We start from the raw sequence: 26,493 nt of genomic DNA on the forward strand, positions 1-26,493 counted from the left end.
CCAACTCTCTGCCTTCTGCCTGACAGCCAATCGTCAATCCATGTTAGTACCTTGCCTCGAATACCATGGGCCCTTATTTTACTCAGCAGTCTCCCGTGAGGCACCTTATCAAAGGCCTTTTGGAAGTCAAGATAGATAACATCCATTGGCTCCCCTTGGTCTAACCTATTTGTTATCTCTTCAAAGAACTCTAACAGGTTTGTCAGGCACAACCTCCCCTTACTAAATCCATGCTGACTTGTCCTAATCCGACCCTGCACTTCCAAGAATTTAGAAATCTCATCCTTAACAATGGATTCTAGAATCTTGCCAACAACCGAGGTTAGGCTAATTGGCCTACAATTTTCCATCTTTTTCCTTGTTCCCTTCTTGAACAGGGGGGTTACAACAGTAATTTTCCAATCCTCTGGGACTTTCCCTGACTCCAGTGACTTTTGAAAGATCATAACTAACGCCTCCACTATTTCTTCAGCTATCTCCTTTAGAACTCTAGGATGTAGCCCATCTGGGCCCGGGGATTTATCAATTTTTAGACCTCTTAGTTTCTCTAGCACTTTCTCCTTTGTGATGGCTACCATATTCAACTCTGCCCCCTGACTCTCCGGAATTGTTGGGATATTACTCATGTCTTCTACTGTGAAAACTGACGCAAAGTACTTATTCAGTTCCTCAGCTATTTCCTTGTCTCCCATCACAAAATTACCAGCGTCATTTTGGAGCGGCCCAATGTCAACTTTTGCCTCCCGTTTGTTTTTAATGTATTTAAAGAAACTTTTACTATCATTCCTCATGTTACTGGCTAGCCTACCTTCAAATTTGATCCTCTCTTTCCTTATCTCTCTCTTTGTTATCCTCTGTTTGTTTTTGTAGCCTTCCCAATCTTCTGACTTCCCACTACTCTTTGCCACATTATAGGCTTTCTCTTTTGCTTTGATGCATTCCCTAACTTCCTTTGTCAGCCATGGCTGCCTAATCCCCCCTCTGATAACCTTTCTTTTCTTTGGGATGAACCTCTGTACTGTGTCCTCAATTACACCCAGAAACTCCTGCCATTGCTGTTCTACTGTCTTTCCCACTAGGGTCTGCTCCCAGTCAGTTCCTCCCTCATGCCCCTGTAGTTACCTTTATTTAACTGTGACACCTTTACATCTGATTCTACCTTCTTTCTTTCAAATTGGAGATTTAATTCGACCATATTATGATCACTGCCTCCTAAGTGCTCCCTTACTTTAAGATCTTTAATCAAGCCTGGCTCATTATATAACACGAAGTCCAGAATGGCCTGTTCCCTCGTGGGCTCCATCACAAGCTGTTCCAAAAAGCCCTCCTGTAAACATTCAATGAATTCCCTTTCCTTGGGTCCACTGGCAGTATTATTTACCCAGTCCACCTGCATATTAAAGTCCCCCATGATCACTGTGACCTTGCCTTTCTGACATGCACTTTCTATTTTGTGGTGCATCTTGTGCCCCTGGTCCTGTTAGGAGGCCTGTACATAACTCCCATTATGGTTTTTTTGCCTTTGTGGTTCCTCAACTCTACCCACACAGACACCACATCATCCGACCCCATGTCGTTTAGTGCTATTGATTTAATTTCATTCCTAATTAACAAGGAAACCCCGCCCCCTCTGCCCACCTCTCTGTCTTTTCGATAGGTTGTGTTCACGATAGCCATGTGTTCTGTCTCTTTTGGATCCGGCCTGTGCCAACCCAATTGCGGCAGGAACAACCAGCTAAGTTCAAGACCAACGATCCCTACCTGACGGATGAGCCCAGCAGAGACAGAGCCACTTTCTTCGAACCAGCCAAGTGAAATCCAGATAAAGGCCTTATCCATTTGCACAGTGCCGATCAGCCTGAAGTTAAGTATAGGTTATTGTAGCTGTTAGGTGTAGTTTAACTCGTAGTAGATATTGTGGTTGCATGTTGGGATAACTCTTGTGTATGTAAATAAACCATCTTTTGAACTAACTAACTGGTCGTGTGGTCATTAAATCGACATAAGGGAAGGCTTGTGGTTCACCGAGATAAATAAAGAGTACAACACTTCCGCCCGTTTAGTTCACCCTCTCTGCCTTCTTGCTCCCCCCACCCCCAGCTCGTGCAAGTGTTCAGTCCAGAGAACAAAGAAACATTGTTAATGGCCCATATATGTCTGCTATTGCTGTCATCCCAGCTGCTTTTTCTGGATGAACTTGCCTACGTCCTAAGGCATGTTTAAATAGTGTTCCTTATTGCCGTATGTTACCCAGGGCCTTGCCGGGTACAACATTCTGAACCGCACCTTGTTCTTAAATAAAGCCGCCTTGGCCCTGTTGAACTCAACCCGCTGCTTGGCCAGGTCGGTCCCAATTCCTGATAGATTCAGATTGTGTGTCCCTCCCATCTTCAGGACGGTGTGCTGCTTGGCCAGTTTAGAATTCGCTCCTTATCCTGGTATTTATGGAGTTCTGCTATCAACGTCCGTGAAGGTTCTCCTACTTTAGACCTTTGTTGTAGTGACCTGTGGGCCTGGTCTGCCTCTGGTGGCTTCGGGAAACACCACCCCCTTCCCCCGACCAACTTACTGAGCATCTGCGCGAGGTACTCCGTCGGGTTTCTGTCCTCTGTGCCCTCACGTAGCCTGACAGTCCTTAGCTTCTGGCGGCGAGACCTGTTCACCTGATCTTCCACCTTCCCTTTGAGCACTCTCTAGGTTGTTACCAGCCTTGCTACTTCTGCCTTGAGCGAGGCGATACGATCGCTCTGGCCGGTGGCCGCTTTCTCCAGATCCCCCACTGTGGTCTCCTGGGCCTCCTGTGCTAACTACTGCACCACTGTGCCGTCCTGCTGACAGAAAGTTAAAGCAATAAATTAAGACATTTGCAATAATGTTGATCTGCTTAACTAGTTGGAAATTGACCCTTGTAAGTTACTGCAGAGCAATAGCTCTGCCGTTAGCTTTAAGATCTAGTGAGGTTATGTTCTGTATAACAGGAGGTCAGGCAGACTATGGAAGTGATGCTAAGGAGACCGGCTTCTTTCTTGGAATCATCAATGAATTGATCAAACCTCGAAGCTTGTAGATACAGCAAAGGGTACAAACAGTTCAATCAAGCCCAGTATAGCTCCTAAGGTTAAGATTGCATTTGAGCATGAGGTCTGCCAAGGATGTGAAGATAGGCTTCACAACCAGAGCCTCTTCAATCACAGGAGGGAGATGGTATTGGAATTTACCTTCATGGAACAATTATTGGAAGAAGATGCAGATTATGAGGTAGATGGCGGTGATTCCAGTTTGTGATTCTTCTTTGGTCTGAGGTCATTGAGGTGAGGCACGTTTGAGTTGGGCGCCGAATCTAGCTTTTGGAACACATTCTCGTCACTGATCAGGTTAGATGGAGTAACAGATTATGTGCACTGGCAAACATTGTGTCTCAGGTCTAGTATGGCAAGCTCTGCTCGACTGATGTAATTTCCTTTTCAATTCCCATGTCAGTCGTTCTCTGGCTTCTCTGTACGCTGAATTCACTGCAGGCTGCGGATCCACAGGTAATTGGACATCGAATGTTCCAGTAATTTTATTTTAGTGTGCTTACAGCCAGCATATGAAGAAAACTTTCATCTCATAAATCTGAGTTAAATTTGAACTCAGATTGCTGAGGTAAAAAAACAAGTATCTAATTCACTCCAGCAGCCAGCTCCCCCAGGTAAGTTATTTTTCGAACACAATGTCGTGTTTCATTGATTGCTCAGGATGCCAACCATATGCAATCCATTTATACTAATATATAGCATGAGTAAATCTCCTCTGGTATTGCACAAGGGAAGTAGATGTGAACTTCAGGCGAAGCAATGTTAAGAGATGGGGGATAATTGGAACATTTAGAAAATGCAGTTGAATCTCTTTTTTATAATGTGGAGATGCCGGCGTTGGACTGGGGTGAGCACAGTACGAAGTCTTACAACACCAGGTTAAAGTCCAACAGGTTTGTTTCGATGTCACTAGCTTTCGGAGCGCTGCTCCTTCCTCAGGTGAATGAAGAGGTCTGTTCCAGAAACACATATATAGACAAATGCAAAGATGCCAAACAATGCTAGGAATGCGACCATTAGCAGGTGATTAAATCTTTACAGATCCAGAGATGGGGTAACCTCAGGTTAAAGAGGTGTGAATTGTATCAAGCCAGGACAGTTGGTAGGATTTCGCAGGCCAGATGGTGGGGGATGAATGTAATGCGACATGAATCCCAGGTCCCGGTTGAGGCCGCACTCATGTGTGCGGAACTTGGCTATAAGTTTCTGCTCGGCGATTCTGCGTTGTCGCGGGTCCTGAAGGCCGCCTTGGAGAACGCTTACCCGGAGGTCAGAGGCTGAATGCCCTTGACTGCTGAAGTGTTCCCCGACTGGAAGGGAACATTCCTGCCTGGTGATTGTTGCGCGATGTCCGTTCATTCGTTGTCGTAGCGTCTGCATGGTCTCGCCAATGTACCACGCTTCGGGACATCCTTTCCTGCAGCGTATGAGGTAGACAACGTTGGCCGAGTCGCACGAGTATGTACCGCGTACCTGGTGGGTGGTGTTCTCACATGTAATAGTGGTATCCATGTCGATGATCTGGCACGTCTTGCAGAGATTGCCATGACAGGATTGTGTGGTGACGTGGTCACTGTTCTGAAGACTGGGTAGTTTGCTGCAAACAATGGTTCGTTTGAGGACTACCCAGTCTTCAGAACAGTGACCACGACACCACACAACCCTGTCATGGCAATCTCTGCAAGACGTGCCAGATCATCGACATGGATACCACTATTACACGTGAGAACACCACCCACCAGGTACGCGGTACATACTCGTGCGACTCGGCCAACGTTGTCTACCTCATACGCTGCAGGAAAGGATGTCCCAAAGCGTGGTACATTGGCGAGACCATGCAGACGCTACGGCAACGAATGAACGGACATCGCGCAACAATCACCAGGCAGGAATGTTCCCTTCCAGTCGGGGAACACTTCAGCAGTCAAGGGCATTCAGCCTCTGATCTCCGGGTAAGCGTTCTCCAAGGCAGCCTTCAGGACCCGCGACACCGCAGAATCGCCGAGCAGAAACTTATAGCCAAGTTCCGCACACATGAGTGCGGCCTCAACCGGGACCTGGGATTCATGTCGCATTACATTCATCCCCCACCATCTGGCCTGCGAAATCCTACCAACTGTCCTGGCTTGATACAATTCACACCTCTTTAACCTGGGGTTACCCCATCTCTGGATCTGTAAAGATTTAATCACCTGCTAATGGTCGCATTCCTAGCATTGTTTGGCATCTTTGAATTTGTCTATATGTGTTTCTGGAACAGACCTCTTCATTCACCTGAGGAAGGAGCAGCGCTCCGAAAGCTAGTGACATCGAAACAAACCTGTTGGACTTTAACCTGGTGTTGTAAGACTTCGTACTGTGCTCTTTTTTATAGTTATTATTTCCGTCTTTATTTTCATTATTTATTTAGATTTTAATGTAATGCATGTATATTAGGTTTTGAATGCACAGCAAAAGTTATCCCAAATTGAAAAGCCAAGAAGGAGTCCAAAGATGGGCAGGTCAGGTAGATTGGCCATGATCGATGTGTGGGGTTACGGGGATAGATGAGGGGAGTGGGCCTAGGTAGAGAGCTCTTTCAGAGGGTCAATGCAGACTCGATGGGCTGAATGGCTTCCTTCTGCATTGTAGGGATTCTACGGATTCTGTGGATTCTAAATTGATTTAGAACATATGGATTTTTTTTAGTGCAGGTTGAGAAGCTGAAGGTTTCAAATCGTGAGGTGCTACACTGCGACAGGCATAATTATAACGCCATAGATTTATATGGACTATTGCATAAATGTAATCACGGGCAACTATAAAGGAAAACATTGACACAGGAAGTATTTGCAGAAACATACAGAACAATAGATTAATGTCAGTTACACCTTACAGACTAGATCTAATTTTACAAAATCATATGTGCCCAGCTAGGAGTCTCACTCATTGGGATGACAATTTCGTAAATTGCCCCAATAACAATTGCTCAGATTTTGTGGTAAAAATAACATTGAGGCTTTCAGCTCTCACTGCGACTGAATAGGAATTTGGACAGCAAATCTCGATGGTTGCAGTTACGTGTGGAAATACGAAAAGTGCTGTTCAAATTACCCCGCTCTGCCAGAAACTATAAAATAATAGTATCTCGCTGAGACATTTGGTATGGAAATAACAAAAAGATGTGAAGTTTCTGTACTTACATGATGGATACTCACTGAACATTTGAATTTTTTGTGGTCTGATAAATCTTAATTACCACCAAACAACCTCTTGGAACTGAAAATTAGCTTTTACAAACGTGGAGTCTTATTCCTTCAGAGTTTAATTATTGTTGAAGAATCAAAAAATAAAATATTGAAATTAAACATTTATTTTGCTTTTTCTTTCCATCCCTCCCTCCTAACTCCATCTTTCAGTCCTAAATTGCTATCCATACAGTTTAGGGTTGAATTAACACTTCCAGCACATCCTTTCTGCTTGATAATAATGGGATGGAGTAGGGTGGAGAGGCATTTGGATGGTTGGAAAACACAGAAGAATGGTGTCGCTCAGGCATAACTGAAATTAATAGAAATGCCTGCTTACCATTTTTTGCATCTGTTTCCTGTCCACAGTGAACCAGATTGAAAGGATGGCAGGCCATTGGGTGGGTAGCTCTTTAGCACCAGGTCACAGCTGGAAAAAGGAGATTAGAGTTGGAGGAGACATCAATGGGGTGGAGGAGGTTGGAGAGATCAGAGAGGAAGGGGAGAAGGTTGTTAAGTGTCTAGAAAGATTGGAAAGAGGGGAATAGGTCGCAGAGGAACCATGGCGAATAGCAGGACAGCATCAGATAATGGGGAAGCTCGAGGTTCTATTGCTGGAGGGGGTAATAGGTTTTCTTGAAGGGGTTGATGAGTTGATGAGAGGCACTCTTATTCCTCCTGGCCCACATACGTGCTGGAAAAACATAATTTGATCCATTTTTCGTCTTCCTTTAGCGATCAAATTTTCAGGGCCTGGGATATCTAGCATTAAAGTTGGGAGAGTGTCATAACCCGCACAGGACTTACGGGGGAGGCGGGGGGGGGGGGGGGGGGGGGGTGGTGGGGGGGGGGGGGGGGGGAATGATTGTCTCACCTGTGTCCCTTTTGGAGTATGAACCCACCCGATTGGGAATGAACAGAAACGGTGTATTGTAGCCTTATAAATAGACCTAAGTTTCTTTGATGCAACTCAGTGTGGACTCTCCGTGACATCTTAAAACTGGTGACGAGGAGTAAACTGGTTGCTGTCGGTGCTGCAGCCCTGGCGACTGAACCACCTCCCTCACTCAGTGAACCCAGGTTGGATCCTGTTTCTTTCGCCATGTCTCTGTTCGACAGTTGGATGCATTTGATGTCGGAATCGAGGACTGGAATCAATACGTGGGATGGATGCATTATTTTGTGGAAGTAACGTCACGAAGAGCGATTGCCAGATGCTGATCGCTTGTGATGCCCATATGGGGTAATTCAGAGTCTAATTCTGAATACCCCAGTGCCTGACACCACACTTTCGAATAGCTTGTGACGGTTGTGGGTCTGCATTTCCACCTGACGCTGTCTGTTATTGTTCAACGGTATCGCTTTAACACGGCAGAATGTTCCCCGGGTGAGTCAGTCACCAAGTTTGTGTCCCGACTGAGTAAAATTGCCAAGTTCTGTGAGTATGGGACTGCTTTGTCTGCATGATGCTGTGCGAGCGTCTGTTCTGCGGCATCAACAACATGGAGATGCAGAGAAAGCTCTTGGCCGAACCTTCCCTGAGTCTGCAGCAAATGCCACAGCTCTCCTTATCCTGTGAGAGTGCTGAGCGAGAGGTGCTAAAGATACAGGGGATGGAGGTGAATGCCCTGGGGCCTGGTTCCTGCAGTGGAGTTCCCTCTCCCTGGTCCGACCCCCGAAGAGACTCCGGCTTATGATCACATGCCCGACTGTCATGGCGGGGCACGTCCCCGGTGTCTGTTGAAGGAGATTTAGGCCTGTGTGCATTGTGTGGCCGCCAGCCCAGGAGGTACCACAGGCAGCGAGGGTCACAGCAGTCCATGCACCCCGGTAGGGGTAGGTGTCTGCCTCGGGACCGGACTTTTTATCTGGATGAGCCGGGAGAAGATGCCGTGATTCTGTTGAATTGTGTGGCAGCGCCCTTTGGGGTCCGCATTCGGGTTCGGGTGCAGGCGAGCGACCACTTGTTGAACATGGATTTGGATAAGGGGAGCTGGCGGCATAGTGGTATTGTCACTGGACTAATAATCCAGAGACCCAGAGTAATGCCCTGGTGACCCTGTTGAAATCCTGTCACTACAGATGGTGAAATTTAAATTCAATAAAAATCTGGAATTAAAAAGATGACCATGGAACCACTGTCAATTGTCTTAAAAACCCTACTGGTTCACTAATGTCCTTCAGGGAAGAAAATCTGCCGTCATTACCCGGCCTGGCCTACATGTGACTTCAGACCCACAGCAATGTGGTTGACTCTTAACTACAGCCTCAAGGGCAATTAGGGATAGGCAATAAATGCTGGCACAGCCTGGGTTGCCCACAGAGAGAAAATGCTGGAAAATCTCAGCAGGTCTCGCATCATCTGTAGGGAGAGAAAAGATCTAATGTTTCAAGACCAGATGACCCTTTGACAAAGCTAAAAGGCATAGAAAGTGGGAGATATTTATACTGTGGAGTGAGAATGAAAGATGAGTCATAGCCACAGAAACCAAGGGAAAAGAGTGCTAATGGCAGTCCCCAGAGAGAACAAAAGGTGTGAAAGGCCAGACAGCAGAGAAACTAAAATCAGAGGGTAAGCTGTGACAGATGTTGGGGGGGGGAAAGGGGAAGCAAAGGGGAGAAAAGGTAAGGAGAGGGAGGATAAGATAGGGGGGAAATATAAACAAAGACAAAAAAGAAATAAAATGTAAAAGACAGTTAAAATAAAATGGAATGAAAACAAAGGGGTCGAGGTGGGGTAGAGCTAATCATCTGAAGTTGTTGAATTCGATGTTGAGACCCGAAGGCTGTAGCCTAACTGGAAGATGAGGGGCGGGATTCTCCGACCCCCCGCCGGGTCGGAGAAACGCCGGAGGGCGGCGTGAATCCCGCCCCACCGAGCCGGCCGCCGAATTCTCCGGCACCAAAATTTCATCGGGGGCGGGACGCACCGGTCGGCGGGACCCCCGGCGATTCTCCGGCCCGCGATGGGCCAAAGTCCCGCTGCTGTCATGCCAGTCCCGCCGGCGTGAATCAAACCACCTCCCTTACCGGCGGGACCAGGCGGGGCGATCTGGCCCCGGGGGGGGGGGGGGGTGCCCTGACGGTGGCTTGGCCCGTGATCGGGGCCCACTGATCGGTGGGCGGGCCTGTGCCGTGGGGGCACTCTTTTCCTTCCGCCTCGGCCATAGCCTCCGCGATGGCCGATGCGGAAGTAACAACCCCTGCGCATGCGCGGGGATGATGTCAGCAGCCGCTGATGCTCCCGCGCATGCGTGTACTTCCGCCGGCTGGCGCAGTCCCCTTGGCCCCGGCTGGCGTGGCGCCAAAGGCCTTTCCTGCCGGCCGGCGGCGCGCCAATCTCTCCGGCGCGGGCCTAGCCCCTCAAGGTGAGGGCTTGGCCCCTAAAGGTGCGGATTTGGGCGGCCCGATGCTGGAGTGGTTCCCGCCACTCCATCCCGTCGGGACCCCCCGCCCTGCCGGGTAGGGGAGAATCCCGGCCGAGATGTTGTTCCTCCAGTGTGCGCTGAACTTCACTGGAGCATTGCAGCAGGCCAAGGACAGACTGTGGGCATGGGAGCAGAGTCTTGTGTTAAATTGGTAAGCAATGGGAAGGTCAGGGTCCCGAATGTGCACAGACCGAAGGTGCTCAGCAAAGCGATCACTCAGTATATGTTTGGTCTCTCCGATATAGGGGAGACCACGTGTAATACCCATGTTCCATGAACGAATAAAATAAATACTGCCGCAGTGGCTTGTGTTGTGGCACAGATCACCTTTGACTGCATAAGGGGTGTGCAGACTTTGGTATTGGCGGACACAGTGGCTCAGTTGGCCACGTATAATGGGGAGCAGCTGCGTATTGTAGGGACGACGTTGACTCCCGTCGTTTATGGCTGTTAGCTGGCTCACCTCCCACTTATCACCGTTCCAGGGAATGACCTAGCCTGTTGGGGCGTGATTGGTTGCACCACTTGCACTTACTGGCAGCACACTCTCCAAGTGGGTTCCGGTGGCATGTGCGAGGTGCTTGCCAAGTACCCTGAAGTCTTCCAGCCTGGCTTAAGGACCATAACAAGGGCTGTAGCCAAGGTCCAGCTTAACCCGGAAGCTTAACCATGATACTATTGGGCATGCCCTATGTCTTGATAGAGAAGATGGAAGCTGAACTCAACACTATTTGGGCATTATTTGGCCCGTACGCTGCACGGATTTGGCGGCACCACTGGTCCCCGTCAAGAAACCGGACAGAACAGTCTGTTTGTGCGGGGATTATAAACTGACGGTCAGTACGGCTCTCCTGCGGGGGTCGCCGCGCTTTGCAGTGTATTTGAACGACGTACTGGTCACAAGGGTGACTGACCAGAAGCATATGGAGAACTTTGAGGCGGTGTTACAACACTTCTCGGAGTATGGTGTCCACCTGCACTGTGCGAAGTGTATGTTCCATGTGAAGGAGGTGGTCTACTTAGGGTATCAGGTGGACCGTGACAGCTCGTACTCGGATTGCTGAGAAAATGTGCGCCATCCAGTTGGCCCCTGCCCTGAAGGATGCCACGGAACTTTGCTCGTTTGTGGGGTTGGCTAATTACTATGGAATGTTTGTCCCACATCTGGCGGCCTTACTGGCTCCTTTACATCTGCTCCTTAAGAAATACCAGGCCTGGGTGTGGAGTGTTGCCCAGGAGGTGGCTATGCTGCGTGCCAACACAGGCTATTCACAGGAGTACTGACTCACTATGATCTGGCCAAGCCTTTGATCATCACGTGTGATGCGTCAACCAATGGAATTGGGACCATCCTGGCCCATTGGATGCTGGATTGTCGGGAGCGGCCGATTTTTTTTGCCTCCCGACCGCTGGCTGAGGCTGAAGGTAAAGACGCGCAGATTGCGAAGGAGGGTCTGGCGGTGGTGTTCAGGGTGAAAAGGTTTCAGGAATATGTCCTTGCCCACCATTTCTTTATCGTTACAGACCATAAGCCCTTGCTAGGTCTTTTCTGCGAAGACAAGGCAATCCCACCCCGATCTGGCACTGGGAGCTGTTGCTGGCTGCTTATGAATGCTCCTTTGAGCATTAGCCAGGTCCCCATATTGTGCATGCCGACACACAGAGCCATTTGCCTTTGCAGGCCAATACTACGCCCCCCCCCCCCCCCCCCCCCCCCCCCCACCAAGTGAAGAAATGGCCGCTATTTTGAATTTCACGGACTGCCTACCGGTCACTGCATTGCATGTCCGCAACTGGACTCAGACGGACCACGTTCTCGTCAAGGTATGAGATCTAGTGTTACATGGTGGTCAGCTTCGACAGCAGCCTTGCGAGTTGCGTGCCTTCACCTCAAAGTTGTTTGAACTGAGTGTGGAGGATGGTATTCTGCTCTGGGGCAGGTGGGTTGTTATCCAGGTGAAGAATCTTCACAGTGGATACCTGGCGAGGTGGGAATGATTACTTCTCCATGGCCCTTGTGGAGCATGAGCTGCCCCACTAGGAGCGGGGAATCTCTGTTAACTTCTGTATAAAAGGTTAGCCAATAAGGCACCGTCTGGAACTTCTGGGTAGTGTAAATATTGTGTTGTAAATAAAGCTATGTTTCTTTATTTTACACAGTGTGGACTCCCCGTGTCCTTATTAAACTGGCGATGAGGAATAAACTGGCTTGCTGTTGACACTGTGACCAACTCAGCTGAGTCACCTCCCCAGTTTTATGGACTCAGGTTTGGATTTACTTGTTTCGCCATGCCTCTGTTTGGGTGGTTGGATGCATTTGACAACGGTTCTGAAGACTGGAACCAGTACAGAGAAAGAATACGTTACTTCTTTCGGGCCAACAACATCATGGAGAGCGAGAGCCAGACATTCATACTGTTGACAGCCTGTGGAATGTGGGATGATCGGAATCTCACATACTTGGCGGCGCCAAATGCAATCATTCAACCAACTCGTGGCAGTTGTGGCACAACACATTAACCACTCCGTCAGTAATCGTTCAAAGATATCGGTTTAATACTGCGGAGAGGCCCCCTGGTGAGTCCGTCACTGAGTACGGATCACGGTTCCAGAAGATAGCCGAGTTTGGAGCTACTTTATCCGATATGCTCCGCGATCGTTTGGTCTGCGGTATATATAATATGGAAACACAGAAGCCTCCCTCACCTTTCCACAGACACTGCAGATCTCCTTGTCCTGGGAAAGTGCAGAACGCGGCATCCAAGAGATACAAGGGATGGAGGAGAACGATTTGGGATGTAGCCTCTCACATGGTATCCCCTCCCCTCCCCCAACATTGTGTGTCTCATGAAGGATTCTTAAATTTGATTGGTTAATGAAACACACTATTGCTTTTCCCTGTTCATACAGATCCCTAATCTCCTGCAGGGGATGCCGTGCTGATTTGTATGGCTAATAACTACAAATTCCATTCCATAGAAAGTCAGTGTGTCAGTGAGCTAGTGTAAATATAAGGAACAGTGAGGGCCAAAATCTGAGCCATTAACCTCCCTCTTTTGTCTCATTTTATTGTTTATTTTCAAGTAAATGAATGTAGCTCAGCAATCTTATAAAAAATATGCTCCAGTTAAGTGCAGGGTCAGTATTCAAAAATGGCACATTCATGTAACCACGTGGATGATTCATTCAGCCATGCAGACGCAGATCCATCCGGCGCAAACACATTGGGGCAAAGGACCTCTTTCTATGCTGTAAATCACTATGACTTTATAACTAACACCGTGGCTGACTTCTAAGGAGGAGATGCGATTGTCCTCAAACAAAATCAGAAAATACTGGCCAATCTCAGCAACTCTGACAGAATCTAATAATAATAATGATAATAATCTTTATTATTGTCACAAGTAGGCTTACATTAACGCTTGCAATGAAGTTACTGTGAAAATCCCCTAGTCCCCACACTCCGGCACCTGTTCGGGTACATAGAGGGAGAATTCAGAATATCTAATTCACCTAACAGCACGTCTTTCGGGACTTGCGGGAGGAAACCGGAGCACCCGGAGGAAACCCATGCAGACGGTGCACAGACAGTGACTCAAGCCAAAGATCGAACCTGGGACCCTGGCGCTGTGAGACAAAAGTCATCCAGACTCAAAACATTAGCCCCCTTCTCGCTCCACAGATGCTGTCAGACCTGCTGAGATTGTCCAGTATTTTCTGTTTTTGTTTCAGATTCCAGCATCTGCAGTAATTTGCTTTTTCATATGTATTGTCCTGCCTGCTTTGGCAAAGAAAAAGATGATTTGGGATGGATGCACTGAGGCAGTAGAATGCCTTCCAAGAGTTCAGCATAGCTTTGTGGGCAATAGAGAACAGCAGGAGAATATCAGCTCAGTCCCATGATCATCCGCAAGGTCACCTCATGAAAGAGAGAAGTTGTTCACTTAAAAAAAACATTAAGGCACATTTATATTATAGGGATCTGGTCAGAAATTTCTTTCCAATATTACTTAGGCGCATCACATCCATACAGTTCAAATTCGCTGAGAAAAGTTAAGGTGGACTGTCTCATCAAACCGCTGAGTACACTGTCCACTGTCGACCTCTGTCCAACATTAAGCCCTGGCATGCTGTCAACCAGAACTCCTTCGTATCCTTGCATGGCCAGTTAAGCAAGATTAAAAATTTGCTGTAATATGTTTGAAGGTGCTATCAGCTTGTTATTTTAAAATTGATGACTATGTAGACCGTATAATGTTTGCCAAACCGGTGTATTTCTGCCTTGCAACGTGCTTCTTGATGTGTTGCAGCCTTGTTAGGTGCTCCTAATTATCTATCACCCTTTATGCTAATTAAAAATTATATTGTTCCAGCCTCTCACATTTCTGATTGTACTTTTGGAGTGAAGGAGTTCTTTGTTCATATATTTTGGCGTTTCAGCTGATGATTATTTTATGTTCTAGCTCGGTGATTAACTTATCTCACAGCTGAAAAGGAAACTTACAAAGGTTTCATTACAACCGTCTATTTATTAAGGCAAAATGTGGTTTTAAATGTATCATTTTCAAAACTTACCTACATATACTTGGGCATACACAGCCACTTTCCTTTTACTCTAGACTTCACTCGCTGCAGTCTGTATAAAGTCCAATTTTTCCTAATTGAACCCGTATGCAACCAAGCTCACCTTATACATCTATCCTCACTGAACGCCATTGGCTCCCCACTCTCCAATATATTGTTTGTAAATTCTGCCTGATTTATCCTTCATTACCTTCTCAGTCCAATGGGCCAGTGTGTGCGCTCTACTCTCTTGACTCTAATTTTGTATACATTCCCTCGCCACACGTAGCCTGACTCTTCACCACCCAACCTTACGTTCTGAAACTCTCTACTTAAAACTCTTGTTGAGCTATTTCTCTTCCAACCTGCAAAGGTCTCTTACTGGGGCTGTCTTGTGTTGTTCACTATGTTGAAGACACTATATAAATGTAAGTGGTTGTAATGTGAAAGCTATATTGCTAAGGTACACCTAAGCAAACAGCTGACTAAAATATGCAGAGTACGTGGAGTTTGTGTTTATGAGCATTTCTAAAAGGTGGTTTTTCTATTCGTTATTGCTTTTTGCTTTAATACTACAATAAGTATTCAAATGCAATGCTTTGAATTGATATTTGACGTACAATCATTAACTCGATGTAATGTGTCCTGGAACTGTTTCTTAACCTAAGTAGTTTTGTGTTGCTTTATTTCAAGGTTACATATTTTCCCTCCAAGTCAGAGTTTTTTTTGTGGTTGAGTGATTTCTACCTTTAGTTGTTGTCGTGAGGTTGAACCTGAGGTAGCAGACAAACAAGCTGATTGGCTTTGTGTTCCACACAATTTGACAGTGGGACCTTCTGGAGAACATTAAACCTTGACGGTCCGCACTAAACTCCGTGACTGTGAACACAAGTGACTGCTGACATTTCCAGTCTAATTTGTTATGATTGTTGTTGTTATTTTTAAAGGGCATGGCCACAGCATCAAGAGGAGCTCCCCTTCAGCTACCGCCAGCTAAGAGTGTAATAGTTTACCGAAATGGAGATCCGTTCTTCACTGGCAGAAGGTTTCTCATCAACAAACAAGTCTCCACCTTTGACACTTTCCTTAACCAGGTAACCAAGGGCATCAACGCACCCTTTGGAGCTGTCAGGAACATCTACACCCCTAAGCAAGGTCACAGAGTCTTGGATCTGGATGATCTGGAGAACGGAGCCAGCTATGTAGCGGCGGGAGTGGAAAAGTTTAAAACCCTGGAGTGAGTACCATATTGTACCGTTGATCTTGTTGTGGTATAGCAAGATGTCTAGACAAGCTTAGTTGATATTATATAAGCCTGATAATCCTTATTCCATTACATCAGTGTGTTTAACAAACTCACGATTGACAAGGTGGTGAACAGTTTCAATGCATTATTTCAAGCTATTACTAGTTTTTTTGCTAGAATGACAAATGGGGGCGGCACGGTAGCATAGTGGTTAGCACTGCTGCTTCACAGCTCCAGGGTCCCGGGTTTAATTCCCGCTTGGGTAACTGTCTGTGCAGAGTCTGCATGTTCTCCCCGTGTCTGCGTGGGTTTCCTCCGGGTGCTCCGGTTTCCTCCCATAAATCCCGAATGACGTGCTGTTAGGTGAATTAGATATTCTGAATTCTCCCTCAGTGTACTCGAACAGGCGGCGGAGTGTTGGGACTAGAGGCTTTTCACAGTAACTTCATTGCAGTGTTAATGTAAGCCGACTTGTGACAATAATAAAGATTATTATTATTATTTGTCAAAGTGAGAAATTCTGCAAACTATTGGTTAGGTAATACGACATGTTATTTGGAAAAGAGCCACTTTTTGTTTGATCAAGGACTCTGTTCATAACCAGGCATGTTAATGAATTCTGTTGTGTATGTATGAAGGTGGAAATTTGTTGACCACAAACTAAAAGTATCTCTAAATTTACAATTTTGATATTGACAACCGATATCACTCCTACATCACCAGGGTTATAGAGACAGCAGAAACCACCATTATGTAACAGCAATGTAAGCCTTAATTATAAGCCTGCTCTCCCCACAGGAATGGCACTGCAGTCCTGACATGTCCAGAAATGGTTTTACCATCACTGATTCAGTTTGTGGAGAAGCTGGTATTTTGTGTTGAGATAAAAGGGTATTCAGGATGGACAAATGCCAGTGCTGCTCACATCTCGAGGAGTGAGAAAAGCATCAACCACCATAAAAGTTTTTCTCCAAGAACATCAGGAAAGAGACCGAGAGAGGATTGCTGTGTGTTTATTTCCTTTTTATTCCAGTTACCCCACAGGTGAAAATTATTTAGAAGTGTTTAACATATTTACAGACTTAAGTAAGTTTGTAAAAGCATCGTTCAAGCACAGAAGTGTTGCGACATATTGATTAGACAGAGTGGCTTTTTCTAATGTCAATGATTATGCCAGAGGTGCATAAGGAAAACTGGTTGACTCTCCTGACCTTGTGTAGCCAAATGCACGTTAAGGCATGGAGTTTCACGTTGGACACGAGTGGTGATTTTCACTCAAAATTACAATAGTTTTCTGAATTGAACTTTTTGCTCAGACTCGTCACTGAACATAAAATCTTTCATGAAACGGTTCAATTGGCCAGCGTCTTAGAGTGTAATAAAACCATGTCTACATGGGTTTCCTCCGGGTGCTCCGGTTTTCTCCCACAGTCCAAAGATGTGCAGGTTAGGTGGATTGGCAATGATGAATCGTCCGTAGTGTCCAAAAGAAAGGTTGGGTTGGGTGGGGTTACTAGGTTACGGGGATAGGGTGAGGGTGCTCTTTCCAAGGGCCAGTGCAGACTCGTTGGGCCGAATGGCCTCCTTCTGCACTGTAAATTCTATGATTCTGAGTTTTATTAATATAGCTGAAAATGGGCTTTTTGCATAAATCTTTAATCTTTGTCCAGTTTGCCACCTTTAAATAACTTGGTTTTAATGACCTGAAAATGATGTCAGGAAGCTATAGAAAACTATTTACTAGTTTCAGTAAGTTAAATATTTTTTTAATAAAAACAACTTTAATTTTATAAGCCTGTTTGGAGCCATGCAAGCAGGCACAGTTAATGAAAATTCTCAATTAATTTTTTTGGAAAATATTTTTTTTGGAATTTTTGCACTTAATGTCAAAACATTGCAGAACAATATAGAAATAATAATATTAACCAAAAACAATAACAATACCAACACAAGTATCACAAGTTACCACTGCATCTGTGACAGTAGTTCCAGTTTTTTAATTTCCTGCATTATTTACATTAGTGTGTATCATACAGTTTTTATCCAGATGTTTTAATTGAGATTTTTAATGTTTAGTAATTAGAATTATACACAACTTTACATAGGTATTTACAATTGCTGCCAGGACTCTTTACATTGTTTATAATTACATTTGTTTTGCAGGGGTTTGGGGGGGATGTGGTGGGGGGCGGGGGGGGGGAGGGAGGTGGTGAGTTCTGTTCCTCTTTTGAGTTCTCGGGGGAGGTTAGGAGGTCCGCCGTCCCAGTTTGGCAGGTGTGGGAGGGATCCATGGCCCCTCCAGTGAGTAGCCTTCCTCCCCGATCTCCTTCTGCTATATGTGAGCTCCCTTTCATCCGGGCGGTGCTGTCTGCCCCCTCTTTCTGCCTCCGCCTTCCTTCCCCTCCCCCCACCCTGTCTTCCCAACTGCTCCCTTTCCCCTCGTTAGTTGCTGGTTGCGAACAGGTCTGCAAAGAGATTTGTGAACTTCTTCCATGTGTCCTAGAATCTCTCCTTGGACCCCTTATTGAGAATTATATTTCTTCTAGTTGCAGGAACTCAGCCAGCTCCGAGAGCCACTCCGAGGCCCTGGGTTGGGCTGCCGACTTCTAGCCTCGCGATCAGTGAGGCAAAGGCCAGGGCGTCTGCCCCCTTCCCTGTCCAGAGCTCTGGATGCTCTGACATTCCAAAGACTGCCATAGATGGGGACAGCTCCATCTCGACCCCCACCACTCCGGACAAAGAACTCGAAAAAGGTCATCCAGAATTCCCGGAGTCTGGGGCATGACCAGAACATGTTGGTGTGGTTGGTTGGGCCCCCCAGACACCGCTATCACCTATCCTCCACCTCCGGGAAGAACCCACTCATGTGTGTCCTGGTAAGGTGTGCCCTGTGCACGACCTTGAAGTGCATCAGGCTTAGCCCTGTACAGGAGGAGCTGGAGTTGATCTTATGCAGCGCATCGATCCAGAGTTCACCCCCCCTCCCCTCCCTCCCATCTCCATGCCCAGCTCCTCCTCCCATTTCCATCTGGTCTCGTCCAGTGGGGTCTGGACCTTTTTGATGAGTCATCCATAAAAGTCGTCACATTTGTTGTCCCCTAACCAGTTCAGCCCTACCATTGCGCCCCTAAATGTGTGTCCGGCTCTCTGGGGGAACGTGTTTGTCTCCTTGCAGAGAAAGCTGCGCGGCTGCAGGTATCTGAGCTCATTCCCTTTTGGGAGTTGGAGTCTCTCTGAGAGTTCCCCCAGGGTAGCCGGTCTATCATCCAGGTACATATTTTTCACTTTCAGTGTCCCTCTGTCCACCCTCCACGTCCCAAATATGCCGTCTATCCTTGCCGGTATGAACATAAGGTTGTTGCAGATGTGGGCCTCTATGGATATCTTGCCAAGCTTGAAATGGAGCCTGAACTGCTTCCATGTCCTTAGTGTGACCACAACCATTGGGTTCCTGGAGTGTGTGCGTGCGTGTGTGTGCCGGGAATGGTGCGGTGGCCAGTGCTCGGAGAGACATCCCCATGCAGGAAGCCTGCTCTATTCGGACCTAGTCCGCCTCCGGTGCCCTTAGCTACCCCCTCACCCTCTCCGTGTTTACCACCCAGTGTTGGAATAGGGGATTCAGTATGGCCAGGCCTCCCACATGTCGCCCTCGCTGTAAGATGGTCTTGCGTATCCTAGGGACTCTTCCCCCCTCCCGCCCCCACACCAAGGCCATGATTAGTTTGTCAACCCTGGTGAAGAAGGGTGAAGATTGGGAGTGATCTGAATATGAAGAGGGACCTAGGCAGCACGTTCATTTTGACTGCTTGTACCCTTCCCGCCAGTGAAAGAGGGAGTGAGTCCCATCTCTGCATGTCCCACTTCACCTCCTCCACCAGGCTGGAGAGGTTCCATTTGTGGACCCTTGTCCAGGTGTGGGCCACTTGGATCCCCAGGTACCTGAACTTGGTTTGGTCACTTTACTTTAAAAAAAATATATTTTTATTGGTGTTTTCCAGTTTTTACAGAATAACAGCTCAATTGTATCTGGTATTTACAAACAATGTTGTGTCTTATTTACAATGATTTTTACATGAGGTCCCCCCTCCCTTCCCCCTCCCCTTCCCTCGTTGGTAGTTTATTTCCACTCTTAGTGTTGCCTTTTGCCCTGGACGTGGTGAGTTGTGCTCCGCTTCTTTCTGCTGGGGCTTTTAGTTTTTATTGTTGGGAGGGGTGGGGGTTTCGGTGACCCTTCCCCTCCTGCCCTTTACCCCGTGCTTCATTTTGTGCTTCCCTTCGGTTCCATTCCCTCCCCTCCCCCCTTTGCCCCTTTCTTTTGTGTGTGCCTTCCCTTCCCTTCCTCCCTCTCTTCCACCCCCCCCTCTTCCTAGTCGCTGTTAGCCGCGAACAGGTCTTGGAACAGGCTGATTAATAGACACCATGCTTGGTGAAAGCCCTCGTCCGACCCTCGGATGATGTACTTGATCTTCTCCAGGTGGAGAAATTCCGAGAGGTCTGCCAGCCAGTCTGCAGCTGTCATGGTGCTGCTGATCGCCAGCCGAGCAGAATTCTCCAGCGTGCGATCAGGAAAACAAAAGCCAGGGCATCGGCCCACTTCCCCGTATGAAGATCTGGCTGGTTCAATACCCCGAAGACTGCCACTCTCGGCACGGCTCCACCCTCACCCCCACAACCCTGGACATCACCTCGAAGAAGGCTGTCCAAACCCGCCACATCTGGCAGGTCCAGAGCATGTGGGTGTGGTTGGCTGGGCCTCTCTGGCAGCATTCACATTTGTCCTCCACCTCTGGGATGAACCTGCTCATTCGGGTTCTAGTCAGGTGGGCTCTGTGCACCACTTTAAACTGGACGAGGCTTAGCCTTGTGCAGGAGGAGGTGCTCAGTGCTCCACTCCAGGATCCCCAACTCACTTCCGTCCCCAATTAACCTCCCATTTCCATCTAGCTTCATCCAGTGGCAGACTTGCCCTGTCCAGCAACTGTTTGTATTTGTTTATACAGTTCCCCCCCTCTTTACTATCCGTGTTGATTAGTTCCTCTAGTATAGTGTCTCTCGGACCCTTGGGGTACTTTGCCATCTCCTTGCGGAGAAAGTGTTTAATTTGGAGGTCCCGTCCCATCAGCAGGTCCAGATCCTCCGTCAGCTCATCCAAGGTTGGGAGTCTGTCCCCGATGTAAAAGGTCCCTAACCGCTAGCGTCCCCCCCCCCCCCCCCGAACCTGTCTCCATTTTTTAAAGGTGGCGTCTAGCATGGCTGGTGGGAATTTGTGATTACCGCAGATGGGGGCCATGGTGGAAATCTCGTTTAGATCCGAAAATGCTGCCTCATTTAGTTCCACGCCTTCAATGTGGCTACCACCACTGGACTGGCTGCCTACTTTGATAGGGGGGATGGGAGCGCTGCCGTGGCGAGGGCTTAGAGGGTCGTTCCTTTGCAGGAGGACACCTTCAGTCTCACCCATTGCATGTTTGGTTCTTGTATCCATTCCCTTACCCTCACGGCTGTGGCTGCCCAGTGGTAGTACTGTAGATTTGGCAAGGCTAGATTAGACCGCCCATGTTTTTCCTTCTTTGCAGAGTTGACTTAGTGATCCTCTGATTCTTCCCCCCCCCTCCCTTGGGATAGTTTGAATGGTAGTCTCTCCAGATCTATCCCTCCCCCTTTCGAGTTCACCGGGAATGTCTTGTTCTTGCCGATTTGGGTCACTTTAAACGGTAGCTCTCCCAGCTCCACCCTTCCCTCTCGAGAGTTCACGGGGAAGATTTCGCTCTTTCCCGAGTTGAGTTTGTAACCTGAGAAGGCAGTGAGCTCCCTAAGGAGTCCAGTTATCTTTCCCATGTTGGCTGGGGGGTTCAACATATAGAGGAGCAGGTCATCCACTTAGAGCGAGACACTATGCTCCCTGTCCGCTCTCTGAATGCCCATCTGCCCCTCTACCACTCCGCTGATCTAAAGGCGATGGCCAGGGGTTCAACTGCCAGTGTGAACAAGAGTGGGGATAACGGGCAGCTATGCCTCATTCCCCTGTGCAGCAGAAAGCATTTGGCGTTGGTGTCGTTCGTATGCTCGCCGGATGGGCACTGTACAGGAGCTTCACCCACAAGGTGAACCCAAACGTTTCAAGTACCTCCATTCTACTCAATCGAAGGCTTTCTCAGTATCCAGGGAGACGATCACCTCTGATGTCCTCTCCCAGGATGGATCACTATTACATTCAGATTTTCACTGTTAGTTGTCTGCCCTTGACAAACCCGGTCTGATCTTCCACAATCATTTCTGGCAGGCAGCTCTCCAGGCGCCTCGCCAGTGCTTTCACGAGGACTTTTGCATCAGTGTTTAAGAAAGGGACGGGTCTGTCTGCTCCACACTCTGATAGATCTTTGTCCTCTTTGGGCCCCCTTTGATAGTGAGTCGTTGAACATCCCCCAAAATGCGGGGCCAGCGCTGCTGCAAATTTTTGTCAAACTCTATTTTATGAAAAAGATTTTATGAAGGAGGTTTAAGGGAAATATATGACCTTGTTTTGTTGGTCAAAATACAATGTGTTGGAATGTTTTGTTGGATGGTATTTCCTGGAAATAGGTTAATTGTGCAGTTGGTCTGGTTATGTGAATGCAAACTGCAGAATAAAAAGGCTGGAGTAATTCAGAAAATGAAATCATTATAATTTACATGTTTAGTGACAGAAATACAACAAATAAAAATTCCAAGTAAATATTATTGAAAGCATAACATCTTTTTCCACAATAATATTTAAACATGACCAACACTTGTGAAATAGGTTCATAACTGTTGTTGGTTTCAACTTCATTAAATCTGCCATTCTGTTTAATCTTATTAATAATTTTATTTTTCTTCAGTTATTTGCAAATTACAACAAAGAAGCCACAAAAAAAGACAAATGAAATGGTGAGTCTTTTGCATAGCAGGTATTTACTTGTTCCAGTATTCCACTTTGTTTGTTCTTGTTCACTAACTTTATTTCCAATGCAGTATTTGTAAGCCTTCTATTAACTTGGTATTAGTCGTATGGGCAAAGGCCAATGTTGATGCAAAATGGTCTTGTCTTCACATTGACAAAATCTGCTTTGTGTAGTGTGAGTGTGAACTCATTGACTCATACTGATAGTACATGAGACCACCTCCAGGAGTGAGCTTCAATTTGACACTCACAGATAGAACCACAACTAATTTAAATGGGTAGATCTGCATTCTTACTGTCTGACTTCAAGCATTGCCTCAGCAGCATGAATAAATGAAAAATGGACAGAAAGGAATATGTTTCTGTCATATTAACAGGATCCACCTGGTTTTCTTCCATTAAAGATGAAAATCTACACCAAAGTGGCATGGAACTTTCATCTTAACCTTTTTTCTTTGAACCTTTGCTAACGTTAGGGGTGGCTCTCCCCTAACGTAAAAATTAAAAAAAAAGAAAGATTTGCTCTTACGTAGCACCTTTCCAACCATCAGGACACCTCAAAATGCAAAATACAGTTGTTTAAATACTTTTTTTGAAACGTAATCACTGTTATGTCTGAAGATGTGCAGGTTAGGAGGGGTTATGGGATGGGGCAGGGGAGATACCTAGGTAGGGTGTTATTTCAGAAGGTCGGTGCAGGATCAATGGGCCAAAAGGCCACCTTATGCACTGTAGGAATTCTATGGTTCTATGGTTGTAATTTGCTAATTTGCAAATGGAAAACCCCAACAACAGCAATGTGATAATGGCCAGATAACCTATTTTAGTGCTGTTGCTTGAGGGATAATTATCATCCAGCCACAGGGAAGTACTCCTTGCTCTTCTTCAAAGTACTGCCTACGTTGTTTGACAATCAACTGCGAAGACTGATGCGGACTCACTTTAATGTCTTATTTGAAAAGTGGCATTCACCACAGATCTGGTCGAACAACATCAAAATGTTATTGGGTCTTGTTGTTCTTTAATTATTCCAGCATCATCATGGTATGCAAAGATAACCCCTCACTTCTATTCTTCCATCATCTCTCTAATATCACTCTTGCTTTCCCCACCAACCACGCATCCAACAACACTTAAGGATTTCCTTGTCAATATGATTGAGACTATCCATTCTTCTGCATCCTCCTTTCTCTTTGCCCATCTGGTCAAACGTTTCTACTGGTTCCTCCCTGTCCTAATACTAAACCCAGACCTTTTGTAACCTCCAGACCAATGCACTACTGGCCAGTCTCCCTTCTTCCATCACCTTGAGGTAATTCAAAACTCTGCTGCCCATACCTGAACATCGATCAAGCCCCACCTATTCATTACCCCAGTACTTGCTGACCTACATTAGCTCCCACTCCACCAACATCTCAAAATTACAATCCTCATGCTCATATTCAAATCTCTTCATAGCCTCGTCCCTCCCTACTTCTGTAATCTCCTGTAGATTTACAAAAGTCCAAGATCACTACATTGCTCCAACTCTAGTCACCGACATTGTCTTCACTCACCGTTGGAACATATAGCTTCAGCTGAATGTACCTCAAATGCTGTCATTTTTTCCCCTAAATCTTTCCATCTCTTCACTGCTGTCCACCTTTTGGAGTCTCCTTGACATCTACCTCCTTGATCAAGTTCGAATCACCCCTCCTAACACTTTCTTCATTGGCTCAGTGCCAAATTATTGTACGATTATGCTTCTGTGTAGTGCTTTGGGATGTTTTCCAACATTAAAAATGCAAAATAAATGTAAATTGTTGTTGTTGTATAAGTCAACCATGTAATTAATGTTTGAGAGCTCTATGCAGCTCCAAGCAGGTAATAAATAGTCTGCAGCTGGTAGTTACAGTAGAACAAACACCATTCATAATAAACAAGTGGTTTGTTATCCAAAAGTGTGCTCAGAAACTAATGTTTGTTCTGCTTCTAGGACTCTTATGTAAAATTGTGATCCTTCAGTAGCAAACCATATTCCAAGTAACAAATGTAGAAAGTACCAGAATCATAGAATGATACAGCACAGAAGGAGGCCATTTGGCCCATTGTGCGTATGCTAGATCTTTAAAAGAGCAACTGTTCCCACTTATCTGTTTGTTGCCCGTAGCTGTGCAATTGTTCTTTTCTTTCCAAGTATTTATCCAATGCCCTTTTCAGATTCACTGTTGAATCTCTTTTCAAACATCAGTTTCTCACTATTTACTCAACCAAAACCCTACATCTTTATTAAATCTCCCTTTAACTATACAAATTTCATATTATTATCCAATTATTTGCCCTACCAATCAACCACCAGAACATCGGGAAGGTCTCCAGTTTCACAGCGTTTGAGCGTGTTAATCTCCATCATTATAGATATGGGGCGGGATTCTCCGCTTACCGATGGCAAAATCGGGGAGTGTGATCGGAGTGGCTTCCGATGCCAAAATCGCAGCAGACGCCAGTTTGACGCCAAATCTTGATTCTTCATCACCTCAAAAACAGCGTCATTGCATTTTACTCAGCGTGTACTTTACACACCGTTTGCATATCATTAGTGGATCCACCCTCGATTCTTCGCCTCCGATAGGCCGAGTTCCTGACGGCATGGTTCACATGTGCTTTCAAACATCATGAACCTGGCGTGGTGGCTGCTGAGGAAGAGAGAGGGTAATATGGACAGTGCCCAATATCGGCATAGTTTGTTGACAGTTGGGCCACTGGCTGGGGAGGCTTCTGTCATTGCCAAGGGGAGTAGTGGGTGATGGTCAGGAGGTGGGCTGTGGGGTCAGGGTGGACGGACACGGAGCACCATTGCCGCGGCCAGCAAGTCAGCATGCAGCTGTGCACACCGCTAACAGCTCACTTTATATCTAGTGCCAGGGGTCATATAGGTGTCTCCTCCGGGTGCCCTCTGGCCCTAGCTGACCCATCAGCTGTATGGGCATGCTCCAGCACAACCAGCGCCATCTTTTTGGCTTCGTGAAGTGTTGTGTGGGGAGAGAGTGGCTGCAGTTTGTCAACCTCCCAAGTGTCAATCACGGACCCGGCCAATCCTGCACCGCTTTTCATGGGGATCGACTGTGTTTCCACGCGGCACCAGTGTTAGCCCCTCAATGGTAGCGGAATCGGTCCAGGTGCAGCACTTCGTCACAGAAATGGCGAATTCGTCCCATGATTCCTACCTGGCAAATTTCTGATCATGCCTCTGTTGTCATGAGGGGGTCCTGACTGACTAAGTACTTCTCAAAGGAACATCAGATGCCAAATTGTGTTGTAAGGGGCTTGAAAGCAGATTACTTCCCCACTATTTTTTGACTGGAAAATGATATATTAGTTGTTTGACATTAGATATACAGTACGGAAACAGGCCAACCATGTTGACATTTATGCTCCACCCAAGCCACCTCCCATCTTTCTTCATCTAAATCTACCATTATTAGCTCTCTGTTTCTCTTCCCCCTCGTATGCTTGTCTAGCTTCCCCTATCTATACTGTTTATTTTAACCACTCCCTGCGATAGAGAATTTATTCTGAATTCCCTGTTGGATTTCTTGGTGATTATCTATATTTATGGGTTCTAGTTATGCTCTCTGCCATAAGAGGAAGCCCCGGCTCGATAGATTGTGGGCGGGATTCTCCGGTCTGCTAGCTGCGTTTTCCTGTGTGGTGCGTTCCCACGGGCAGCGTGACTCTCCATTCCTGCAGCTGGCCAATGGGGTTTCCCATTGCGGCCACCCCACACCTTTGGGAAACCCAAGGTCATGGGTGCGCTGCCAGCAGTCCGGAGGTTACGCCGATAGAGAATTCGGCTGGGTATCTTTTAATTTTTTGTTTTGAGACATTGATGAAGAGAGTCACAGGAATGCTGATTAACTTTTAACAAAACAAGAAAAGATTAACTATAATACTGTACTACATCATCCCCTCTATACCTTTATATATATAAACAGATTTATAAGGATAACACGAGTACAAAATAGGTTTTATACTCTAATGTTTTTAGTAG

At 46.6% G+C, this 26,493-nt stretch overlaps 1 protein-coding gene across 10 annotated transcripts in view; it reads left to right on the forward strand.

Annotated features, from left to right (window-relative positions):
* LOC140410513 (doublecortin domain-containing protein 2) overlaps nt 1-26,493 on the forward strand; it is a 254,897-nt gene that overhangs the window by 9,779 nt on the left and 218,625 nt on the right. For 8 of the 10 annotated variants that reach the window (XM_072498707.1, XM_072498700.1, XM_072498702.1 and 5 more), the window contains exons 2-3: nt 15,243-15,532; nt 22,402-22,450. In XM_072498707.1, coding sequence (XP_072354808.1) covers nt 15,246-15,532; nt 22,402-22,450 — 336 coding nt within the window. In that variant the 5' untranslated portion in view covers nt 15,243-15,245. Of the gene's footprint in view, nt 1-15,242; nt 15,533-16,345; nt 16,586-22,401; nt 22,451-26,493 lie in introns of those variants that run through there. The other 2 variants (XM_072498709.1, XM_072498705.1) reach the window with 2 other exon arrangements.

This window comes from Scyliorhinus torazame, chromosome 4, assembly GCF_047496885.1.
Source record: "Scyliorhinus torazame isolate Kashiwa2021f chromosome 4, sScyTor2.1, whole genome shotgun sequence".
NCBI lineage: Eukaryota > Metazoa > Chordata > Chondrichthyes > Carcharhiniformes > Scyliorhinidae > Scyliorhinus > Scyliorhinus torazame.